An 11,748-nucleotide genomic window follows, 5' to 3' on the forward strand; every position below is an offset into this window, starting at 1 on the left:
ACTCCAGTGCTGTGCCCCTTCCACTCTCTGTTCTTTCAAAGCAAGCAGTGACTTTGTTTTAGTGGGTTAGACAAATCTGTGAATGTGGCCTTTGGTGTATAAGGCGGGGAGGGAAGGGGGGGGCGTGAATGTTGGAGAAAACAGTCTGTCTCCATGGGGTGGGGGGGGAGTGTGAACCAGCTGCCAATCTGGCATCCTGCCAGGATGCAATTAATTAGCACTAAATGCAGAAATGCCCCCTCTCCTGCTTAGAGAGGGAAAGAGAACGCACTCTTAAAAGCACTTTTAGGCATTCTCCTAAAAGCGTGTACAGGCGTGTGAGCCGGGCGGGTCACGAGCACAATTCCAGCGAGGTTTTTCTCCCTGCAAAGAGACCGTCTCTGCACCAATGACCCAAGAAGAGGTTTGGAGCCAGTGGAAATGCAGCACAGGAGTGTTTCGTGCTTTGTGCGTGGAAGGATGCTTGAAGTGGCGCCGGAGCTGGAGCAACGCATCCAGAGACACCAGCTCCCAGGGGAAAAGGAGGCTGCAGTGGTGCCAGCAGAACCATCCGGGCATACCTTGGCCAGGTGGACCTCGGCTTTTGTTGTAAAGTTCCTGCCCTCTCGACTTGGGAGGTAAGGAGAGACGAAGAGCCCAGCACCTGTCCAGCTCAGCGGCCTCCCTTCAGTTGCCTCCGCAAAGCTCGTGCCTGGCTGGCCGGGGTCCCACGGTGGCTCACCTCCCACATCCAGGAGTGAGGGACGCCGCCCCCCAGAACGGAGGTTCCTTTGGGCTGGCCACAGCTGATGTACAGCGACACGTTTCTTTCTCCAAATTAGCCCCAGAAACAACTGCGGAGCTAGTGGCGATTGTCACATCGATTTTGCAAACAACTCACGCGTCGTATGGTTTTGTGCAAAGCCGGGGGGGAGGCAGCGGCTGGGGCTGGCCGTGCCCCCTGGTCTTTCCCCGCCCCTTGAGCTGTCGGAAGAGCTGGAGGCTTCCCCTTGTGGAACAGAGGCAGCTGGACCTGTGGATTGTGCAAAAGCACCCCGATGAATTTTGGATGGCGGATTTAATAAGACAAAAGCAATGACAGCTTGGCACGCCAGCTTTCCTTCACCACGAGCTGCCTGCTCGATCTCTCCCAGCGCAGTCTGCCATAACAGCCTGCCGTGGTGTTGACTCCAGGTCCCATCATTCCCAGCCAATGATGGGAGGTGCACGCCAACAAGTCCAGAGGGCACCACGTTGGGGAAGGCTGTTCTAGAAGACGGTTGGACAACGCGTGTCCTTCCAAGTGTTTCGGCCAATCACTTTGCCTCATCCTTCGTACCTATGTGAGTTCTCTCTCTCTCTCTCTCTCTCTCCCCCCCCCCAGAGAATATCCATCTGTTCCTTTCATCTTTGCATTAATAAGCATTGGTTGCTGAACTGTGGTCTGAACCCAGCTGGGCTTGCCAACCACAGGCAACCAACTGGCAATGCCACAGCCCACGGTTCAAAAGCAGCGGCCGTCACACGCACGCTGAATGTGAACCCCACAATTTCCCTCTTGCTCCCCCATCCCCTTGCAAGCAAGGAGATAATTTTGGCAGAAAGGAACTCTTCGCTGGGGAGGGAAAAACGCTCTGACACCATGCGCCCCAGGCAAAGGGGGTCAGGGTTGTGCCTCTGCTTTCCCATGGAGGCTTTTTCTGAGCATGCAGCTCATCCCCGGCAAAGCGGGAAGCACATGTTCTTGCTCCCGTCTCCCTCCCCGCCACGTGACGGTGACAGTTTTGTGGGGGCAAAGGTGAAGCTGCGGGACTTCCCCAGCAGCGCTTCAGAAGAGATTCTGGCAACTGCAGCACAGAGAGGCAGGGAGGGGATCTGCAGAGAATGCGAAGCACTCAATTATTGATGGAGAAACTCAGCAGGCAGAAAAAAGCCGCAGCCGATCATATCACAGTCACCCAGGAGGAGGGAAGGGGAAGGGGAAGCCTCGTTAAACATACCTAGTTCCTTCACTCCTTTCCAGGTCCTCTTTTCTGTATCCTTCTCAAAACCTGCTCTGGCTTATCCTGAAATGTCAGAGCTGGGCATCTTGCTCGGGGTGAGGTTGGATCGCTGCAGGGAAAAGTGGAACCATTAGGCCTCATGACCTGAAAACTGTGACTCTAGAAAAGCGGGCTAAAACCGCAGTGGCCCCAGCTGGTCTCACTGGGCTCGCGATGGGCTGCCATCTCCAAGCCACGCCGTCTTTTGTCCGAAGCCTGCATATTTTAATGGACTAAGTGCAACCTTTTGCTGTGTGTCATTCTGCTCATTTGGACTCCGTCTGTCGTTCGGTCTCTCAGCCATTTTGAATGATATTCTGATCTGAGATGTGAGCCACTCCTGCTGTATTTTCTGTCCTCTGCAAATTCCCTTCAGCCCTCATCTAAGCCACTGAAAAGTGCCATGCCCAGGACAAACTCGACTCCGACTGGCATTAATGGGTTTGCTCACTGGAAAAGGTCAGCTGCTTTGCTGCAACAGGTGGCCATGGGGTCAAGAGCTACGCATCTGGGGCTCCTGCCAGTGTGCCCCTGCTGGGGTGTGTGTCCCCAGCATGTTTCCACCCATGCCAAGCCTCGTTGCCAGCCCTGGGCAGGGTATCCTCTTTCAAAGAAGGGCATCTTTTGCCCAGCTGCTCGAAACCCTCCAAGATGAGCCAAGCCAAGGCATCAGCCGGCTAGAAAAGAAGCGGATTTTCCTCTTTGGGTGAAGCACTGGAGAACATTCACCGCAATCCCAGATTTCGGCTGCGTTACTTGCCAGCGGCTTGGTTTGGGAGCTAGGCTTGGCGGGCGTTCGGCCTTCCTCGCCGCCAGCCGTTTCTCACCCAGCCCAGAGGGAGGTGGTGTAGCCTTATTCAAAAACTGAAATAAAGTGGGGTGGAGGAGCTCCCCCTGTCAGGAGCTGCCTGTGGAATCGCCATCCGCATGTTTCCTTGCAGGATGAAAGAAGCCAAGCTTCTTTCTGTTGGTGTCCTGCCCTTGCCAGCCAGTGAATCTTTCCAAGCTCTTCAGGAAGATGAGGCATGTGTGTTAGATGTGCGGCTGACCTGGGGGGGGGGGGGTTGGCACTTGCTGGGGGACAACAGAACCCTAAATCAACTCAGCCCAAACGCCACTCAGCCAACCGGCTGCGTTTTAATTAACTCGGCTGCTTATTGCTGGCAATCCATCAGGCCTGCGGTTGCCACGCTGTGACCTTGGACAGCTAGAGGGGTGCCCCAAGCATCACCCGGAGCCACTGCCAAAGCTTAAAACCCTCCCCCTTAAAACCTTAAAACCCCATCACCTCCTGCTCCCTGCTTTGAAAGTCCCCACAATACAGCGGAGCCACGCAAACGCTTGTTTAACAGCTTTTTTCCAGCAGAGCCATTTTGTATTCTTTTGGGGTCCGCACAAGCAAAGCCCGAACCTATTCCACTCCCATGCCATCCTTTCCAAAGCACAGTTGCCGGCATGTTCCCAGCCTGCCGTGCATCTCCTCAAAACGGGGTCACCGAGCCCCGCTGCTTGGCGGGGGCAAAATCCACCCAACCTGCTGGAGAAAGAAGTGTGCTTATCCCCTCTCCGGTTTATTTAAAGTATTTGTAACGTGCCCTCTGTCAAAATGGTGAGCAAAAATACCAGCTTGCCTTAGCCTAGAGCTCTGGCCATCAGTAAATCGCTTCATGAGAGACACTTCTGCCCCTTGGAATGAGCGCTGGGGACACCCACGCAAAAGCTGGGAAAGCATGGGCTATTGGGGTGAGGGGAAGGACGCAGCAGTCTTGGGACCCCTGCGCACCCTCACACGAGCGAATGTACAAGAGCCAAGCGTGCCAAGCCGAACCATGTCTGTAGCATGCAGACTTCCCCGTTACTGCTTTTTCCTCGTTCACTGTCAGCCTTCAACGGGGGATGCGGCCAGCCTGGGCTCAGGGGTTTTCTAATTTATTTGCAAGCGCAACTGTAAAAACCAATAAACCACCCAGCCAGTGGCAATGAGTTGTGTAAGTGAGCCATGCTATATGCAGAGAAGGAGAAAAGGAAGGCTTCTGTTCTGCACCATCCCGCACTCTCCATCCTGGGCTTAGCTAGACGGAGCAGTTGATCACCGCCAAGGCATCCCCGTCCTCCCCCTCTCGCTCCCTGCTGTTAATTCAGGTCCATCTGGGCCATTTCTGCCCGGGGAAGTAATGGCCTGGAGTGGCACAGGCTGCCTGCGCTCCCAGGGGCGTGCTGAGCTTCATGCGTGCAGCGAAAGCCGAGCAGCAAAGATCTTTGTCCCCCGGCAGGGATGAGGAACGTTAGCCGAAGACGAGGCGCAAGACCTGTATAGGCCTCCCAGCTGGCGAGCTGAGGGGGTCCAGATGTCCTCTCCACGTCCTGCCGACTCGCGTTCACGCTTTCGCAGAGCAGACGCCACCGTGCAAGCCAAGGACAACGGCGGCCTGTCCATCTGGCCAGGCAAGGAGGAGCATCAGCATGGATATGGGGAGCGTGTGGATGCCAGTGTGGCAGAACAGCTGACCCGTCCCATGTCTAACCCGATGCAGTTTGGATTATTTCTGTCTCACGTGAGGCCGGCACAGGGCTGGCGGGGTTTGCTCCTGTCCAGCAAGGCATCCTCAAGACTTGAGCATATTGTACAGAGATCCCAAAATTAGTGCTGCGCCAGAACAAAGGCTTGTCTTGCCTGGCACCCGAATCAGAGTATGAGCATCCCAGAAACTGATGGAAGATGCCGCTCTGAGGACGGGAAGGGCTTTCACATGGTGGAAAAGCTGCAGAACTCACTGCCACACGAGGAGGGCTCTGGGAGGCGTCCGGGCACATTCACCGAGGACAGGGCTGTCTGTGGCTCCCGGGTCTGATCGCTATGGGTCACGCCCCATTGCTGGGGAACATGGGCTGGGGGTCCTGCTTGGGGGTTTCCAGCAGCAGCTGCTTGGCCACGGTGTGACCCAACACCGGACTCCTTCCTGGAGGGTTTTTCTTACGTTCCCTTGTGTTCCCCCTGCCAGAAAATGTGGGGCAGAATCGGGAAGGTCTTTGGAGCCAGCCTCCCCCCAGGGCTGTCTGCTCAGCTCCTTTGGAGATGTCCGTTCCTTCTGGCTGCAGCGAGGAGATGGGGATGCATTTGGGGGCCAAAACAGCAGTGATGTGCCAAAGAAATCTAATAAAGAGCATCAGAAAAGCTGGCGCAATTTGGACTGCAGGACTTCCTGGCAGCCACGCTTAGCCACGAAGTCGTGTTGGCGCCCAAACCTTTTAATCTCGAGCGCCTCTGGATAATTTAAACTGCACCTTTCAAGACTGTTGGCATCAGTTGCAGCAAACGCATCAGGAACCATTTTGCTGCTCATCCTCTGTAAGATGTCTCTTCCTGTTACTTCAGCCTCCCCAAAGCAGCGACCTGAGAAGGGCTGGACTACAACGCTCATCATCCCCAGCCCACACAGAGGCTACCGGGGTGAGGCAGGCTGCAATAGAGCATTCCCAATGTCAGTGTGAGCAGACGTGGGTGTCCTTTTGAAATAAGCCCAAGGAAGGACCCAGGATGTTTTAAAGGAAACCAAGTCTCGTGTTCCAACCACAAGGCAGCTTCCTTTTCAGGAGAGCCCCCAGTTTGGGCTACAGGGACAACTGCTTGAGCCGGGAGCTGGGGCACTCTGGCAGCAGTGTGAGAAGCAGGTCTGCCTAGCCGGCCCAATGTTCCCCACTCTGATCGGCAGCAGCATCTCGGACAGAGAGTTGTGGCAGCTCCCCTGTCACCTGTCTCCAATCCTGGAAGCCCCAGGGAACCTCTGCATTCAAAGGCGGGGCTAGGCCAGGGCAGGTGGCCCCTCTCCCAGAGTCTGGGAGACCCTTCCCAGTAGGAATCCCGAGACTGGGTCAGCCTAGTGCACTGCTTCCGAGGAAGAGGAGCATCCTGGGATGCTGAGAAGGTTCCAGGCCCCTTCTTCTGGCAGCTCGGCAAGTTCGGGCCGTGTGCCTCCCTCACAGGGCTCCAGTGTTAATTTGTCTGCTCCCACTTTGAAGAGCAGGTGCCCGCCATCCGGCATCTTTAAGACATGGGCGGGCGCTGTTCCCAGGCTGGAGAAAGAGGGGAGCAGGATGGAGCGCGGCCAGCAGCTCTGCGGGGCTGATCGGCCTGACCCTTTTCCAGGCAGCCGGTCCGGGAATGGGACCGGGAGGCGCGCCGCCCCCTCGTGGCCACTGACCTGCTCTGTCCACGCTGCCCAGGGAAGAGCACCGCTGCACATGGGCAAAATCTCCACAGCGCATCCATGGGTCAGGGTGGCAGGGAAGGGCAAATCCTGCCCGTTTCTCACTGCCGGGGCTTTTGTAGGATCACATCCCATTTATGAAGGGATGGGTGGATTTTACTCCGCTTAATTTCTATTCTGTGCAGTGGGCGGAAGTCCTTCCTTTGGTTTGCCCCAGATCTTCCCAGAACCCATTTGGGTTCTGATGTTTTGGAGAGAGAGTCTTGTGAGGCTTGTCCCCCGAAGCAAGCTGCAGCCGGCTCGGGGACAAAGGCCGACAGGAGGGAGGGAGGGGGGGACCCGTGGCAGTCCTGAGCATGGCAGCTGAGCCGCTTCCCTTGCCAGACGGGACTTGGCAAAAGAAGCCGCCCACATTTGGCCGTGTTCGCTAGTCCGTCGACACTTTTCCATTTGCTCGGCTGCTTCTAGGCACCACTGGAGGCCTGTACTTAGCCACACATTCCCAAGTATATCTTTTATTAGCATAAGGCCTAGTCAGGACTAGGACTATTCCTAAAGTTAGGACTAGTCATGTGTTGAATTTACAAAAGCAAGCCGCTAGCCCTCATGAGTTTAAGGAAGCAGCCACGCTAGTCAGGTTTTCAGAAGGTGGAAGGAAAATGGGCACCCAGAAGTGGCTAGAGGCAGGGGAAGCATCAGCACCCGTGTGATGTCGGAGTGGTGGCGGCGCCCTCCCTTGCCCGCGCACGAGTCTCCCGCGCTCAACCAGCGGTGCGACCCTTCCTCTGCTTTAACAGGCACGCTGCTGCACGCTCAGTCTTCTCTGCAGCAAAAATGGGGTGGTGCACATCGGGGGGGGGGGGAGACACGTGCGGGCTGAGATGCTACCTTGGGAACCGTGTCCATGGCAACCAAAGCACCTCGAGTACCTCTGCTGAGCGCAGGCAGCATCTGCGAGGAGCGGATGGTGCACCGAGTGAGTGGCAGGTGCCGGCCGAACTTCTCCGTGCGCAGGGAACGTGCGCTTGTGCATGCAACCCGGGAGGAGTCCGCCCTTCCACCTCCGAGGCCCCGATCAAGGGCGGTCTCTTGATGCGGAGACGGCAGGCCCGCATTAATATGCTCGGCCGTGCATCTCCCGGCCACACCCCGTACTGGGGCGCACGCGGGAGCCAGGGCACAGCGGGCTTCCCACGACTCCAGCCGCAGAACAGAACGCGGGTCCGGAGGAAGATGCACACAGCTGGCCGGGTGGCGTTGCTTCAATCCCCGCAACGGCAGGCAGGCGTGCACCGAGCATGAGCAAGATCAGAGCGGGGACTCTGGGATCCGGGAAGCAAGGACAGTATTTACAAGGGAACCGAGCTCAGCTGTGGAGCTGTCTGCTTAGAGAGATGTAGCGAGCCAGAAGGGGTCCCCCGGGCCATCTAGTCTGACCCCAGGCTCCAGCCGGCTCCGCTCACGACATGCCCACCATGTGCGTGTCCAGCCTGTCCTTGAACACCCGCACCGATGGGGCCTCACCCACCTCCCGGGGAAGCCCAGTCCACACCCTCGGGGTCCTGAAAGTCAGGAAGTGCTTCCCGGCATCCAAACTCAACCTTGGTTATCTCGCAACATCCCTCCCGCTCCCCTGCCGGCCCCCTCTGCTCCCTGGGAAAAGAAGAGACCTTGCAGTGCTTCTCTTCAAAGGCATGAGGACTAGAGGCTTATTTCACAGCAAAAGCGGGTGCCCAGATCCATATGTTCACACACACAATTACCCCTCCTAACAGACACGGGTTTAAGTCCCCGCTCCTTGCCCGAGATCTGGACATGGGTGCGTGGGGATGCGGCAGCAGCCGCACTGGGTCAAACCACCATTTCCTACAAAGAGCGGGAACTGGGTAAATGGGAGGGGCAAGCTTAAAGCCTGCCCTCCCCTCAAGTTATCTTGAGCCAACAGTGGGAATACGCCCGTCACCGCTGCGGGAAAATCCCAAGGGCGGCAAGGCAAAAGTTTTGTCCACCCATTGCAAGCCACACTCACATTTCCCTGCTGGTATGAACAGGGGAAACTGACGCGTTTTCTCAGATTAGCTGGGAAAGCCAGGCTGCAAATTGCTCATCTGTGTCTTAAGGAAAGCCAAAATATCTGAACAAACATCAATTTCTATCAGCTTTGTGGAAGGAAAAGAAAATTAAGAAACATTCCTCTGCTCTTCTAGCCCACAGTGAGGCAGGTGAGCCCGGAAAAGCATTTCCTCTCCTTTGAAGAAGTCTCTGAGCTTGGGAGAAAACCAAGGATGCATCAGGGAGTTTTGTCTTGATGCGGATTCTGTGAGAGCACCGAAGTCTGTACTGGTGCATAGCCTGGGAATTAATCATCCACATCAACACGAGTGCCCAGAAAAACCAGCCATGCCGGGAATTCTTTACCCTGCCTTTTGTCATTGGACCGCAACCCTGAACCTTTGCGCCAAGAGTGTGCCTTTGAGATGGCGGAGCAGCGCTTCTCCTGCTGCAGAAGAGAATCTCGGCTGCACTGGAAGAATGGTACAGACGGAGCGACGGCTGGAACATCGGTCTTTTTCCCACTTCAGTGGAGAATTTATTGAAGGCACATGCTGCAGTGCTTTCATCCCATGTGCACCTGCTCACCCACTTTCTGGCGCTGCCAAGGGTCGGGTGGCATAGGGGTCTTGACAGAGCTGGCCCTATGCAAGAGGGCTCGGCTAGATGGCTCGGCTGGTTCGGGGAAGCTTTAAGGGTGGCGACAACCAGCCAAGGCAGGCGACCTTGGGCAGATGCTGCTTGGAGACGGCAGCGTCTCCGGGGTCCAGAGCAACCCACACAGAACCTGTCCTGGGGGATTAAGGGACACGCACACAGCCCTTCACCCACCGCAGCACAACCGACCACAGAGGTCTTGAAGAAGGCAGCGTGTCGATCAACCCGGTAACCTCTGGATAAGTGGATGCCACCCCAAGTCCAGCTGGTCCGGGGACTGCAGGGAAAGGCTGACCGAGCCGGCCAGAGCGCACCTGAAAACGCCGGGCCCCCCACATGCACTTCCCCACCTGCCCCACACTGCGGGGATCGCTCGGGCCTCGGTTCCCCTGAGCTTGTTGGGAAGACGAGAAAATGCCCTCGCCCCACAGGGCTTCTGCAGGGCTCCTCTCCTCTCCGGCTGGGAGGGAATCCCGGCTGGAGCGGGGCGGGATGGCGGCCTTCTGCCCTGCCCCTGCAAGTGTCTCTTGCCCCCAGGCCGTGGGGGGGCGCTCTGGGTCACTTGGCTGCCACCACACCCTGCTTCTGCCGCCGCCGCGCCTGCTTCTGCCGTTTGCGCTGCAGCTGCTGCTGCTGCTGCTCCTGCAGCGCCTGCTGGACCCGGCTGCGGAATGCGACGTTCTTCTTCTTGATCCTGGCCAGCTCAGCCTTGCGTTGGGCCTCCAGGTCTGGATCCTGCCGAGGGGGGAAGGGGGGCGGGGAAGAGATGCTGGGACACCCGCAGGCAGGCAGAGCCCCCGCCCTGACCGGCTGCCCCACTTGAGCTTCCTTCCCGCACCAGCCCGCCCTCCCCAGCCGGACTTGCGCGTTAGCAAGGGCCGTGCTTGCGCATGGGAGAGCGGGCCCGGGTGAGCCAGGACCTCGAGGAACCTTCCTCAGGCCATCGGCTCTGGCAGCGGTTCTCTTTCATCCCTGACCAGGAAAGGTGAGGGAGGAGCCCAGCCGGGTCTGGATCAGGCCTGCATGGTGAGGCGGCAGCTCAGGGCTCGGCTCCCCACTGGGCCACCGTGGGGAGCATCTCTCGTGCACCTTGGCTGTAGAGGGCCACAGCTAGGGATCGGGGCCGCGGGCCATCTCCAGCCCTGTCCTGACGGGCAGGACAAGGCGATCTGAAGGGCCAATTGCACAGCTCAGCGGAAACGGGCATACCTTTCCCTCCAGGATCATCTGCTTCCGCTTGTTGATTTCCTTCTTCTCGTCAAAATCGGTTGCCTCCAGCCTCTGGCAGGGGGGAGAGAAAAAACTCCGCTAAGCTTCCATCAGTAACACACTCCTGCCCCTGCCAAGCAAGGAGAGAGTCCCGGGGGCGAGGGACCAAGCAAAGCTGACCGTGGGATGGGGGAGTTCCAGGCTCAAGCCCTGCCGCCTGTCCATCCAGTGGGAGGCCTGGGGCCAGTTCTTCCCAGCCCTCTGTGGCCCCCCCTCCTTCCCGCCCGCACAGCACTCACAATCTCACACTCTCGTCGAACGACGTTCACTTGTGTGAGGATCTCCAGCACGGCTCGTTCCTCCACGGAAAACTCCTGAAGTTTCATCCCTGCAGGGCAAACGGGATCTTGCGGTTTCGAACTACCGTTCTGCAGGTCTCTCAGCTCCAACCAACCCCCAAAAACGCAACATTCGTCTTATTGGACCTCATGGCCCTTCTGTTCCACCTGGCTCAGGCCGAGCTGGAGATGAAAAGCATCTCCTGCTACACCTGTGCCTCCACCTTTGTGGTAGGTCTGCACACATGCAGGTGGCTATCTTAACCGTCCGGGATCCTCTCCAGGTGAGAAATGTATGAAAGCCCCGTGTGCTTCCAAACAGAAACACTTAAATGCAAAGCTAGCTAACCCACACTATGTTTCAGATATCCGCTGTGCAAAGGCTGGAAAACTCAGGCAAGCGCATAGCAGCCAGAGTCTGCCGTACGCACCAGAGGGAGGTGTGCGCGTGCCTGCAGCCCCACCTCCCGCTCCCCACTTACCGATCTGCTCCTCAATCGCATGGACCAGGTGGATGTCATACTGCGTCACCAGCGTGAGGGCAACGCCATGCCGGCCTGGTGAGTAGAGCAAGGAAAACATGAAGGTGCGGCTCCTCCTTCCCCTCAAAGGACCCCCTCCCCGGAGCCAAGTGGCCACGGGTTCAGGGGCAGAACAAGGTTTTCACAGGCAGAGGAACCACCTCCCCCTTCATGGATCATTGCCTTGCTGTGGTGAAGGGGCTTGTGTGGCACAATGAAGCAATGAGCTTATGCCATGCAGGGGCACCCAAGATGGACAGGCCATAGCAGAGCTCTGGCAAAACTTGATCCACCAGAGAAGGAAATGGCAACCCACTCCAGTACCCTTGCCATGAAACCCCATGGACAGCCCCAAAAGACAAAAAGAGATGACGCTGGAAGATGAGTCCCTCAGGTCGGAAGGTGTCCAATGCGCTACTAGGGAAGAGCGGAGGGCTAGTACTAGTAGCGCCAGGAAGAGTGAAGCGACTGGGTCAGAGCCGAAAGAACACAGGAATGGATGAATTTAATTCAGATGACCATCAGGTATACTACTGTGGGCAAGAATCCCTCAGAAGAAGTGGAGCAGCCTTCATAGTCAATAAAAGAGTAGGAAAAGCAGTACTGGGATACAATCTCCAAAATGACAGAATGATCTCGGTTCGAATCCAAGGCAAACCATTCAGCATCGCAGGAGTCCAAGTCTGTGCCCCAACCACTGGTGCTGAAGAGGCTGAAGTTGACCGGTTCTATGAAGGCCTGC

At 57.2% G+C, this 11,748-nt stretch overlaps 1 protein-coding gene and 1 long non-coding RNA gene across 2 annotated transcripts in view; one reads left to right on the forward strand and one right to left on the reverse strand.

The window, feature by feature from the left end:
• Positions 1–189: 189 nt before the first annotated feature.
• LOC123036608 lies at positions 190–4,001 on the forward strand. The gene is made up of 2 exons (XR_006417168.1): positions 190–1,322; positions 2,003–4,001. It is a non-coding gene; the product is annotated as an uncharacterized LOC123036608 (long non-coding RNA).
• A 4,791-nt stretch (positions 4,002–8,792) lies between these two features.
• DDX49 (DEAD-box helicase 49) overlaps positions 8,793–11,748 on the reverse strand; it is an 11,856-nt gene continuing 8,900 nt past the window's right edge. The window contains exons 10-13 of the mRNA XM_044456018.1: positions 10,968–11,042; positions 10,447–10,535; positions 10,148–10,219; positions 8,793–9,673 (exon numbers count right to left, since the gene is read on the reverse strand). Coding sequence (XP_044311953.1) covers positions 9,497–9,673; positions 10,148–10,219; positions 10,447–10,535; positions 10,968–11,042 — 413 coding nt within the window. The 3' untranslated portion in view covers positions 8,793–9,496. The remainder of the gene's footprint in view (positions 9,674–10,147; positions 10,220–10,446; positions 10,536–10,967; positions 11,043–11,748) is intronic.

The sequence above is a fragment of the Varanus komodoensis genome, unplaced genomic scaffold, assembly GCF_004798865.1.
Source record: "Varanus komodoensis strain SLA01 unplaced genomic scaffold, ASM479886v1 scaffold80, whole genome shotgun sequence".
Classification (NCBI taxonomy): Eukaryota; Metazoa; Chordata; class Lepidosauria; order Squamata; family Varanidae; genus Varanus; species Varanus komodoensis.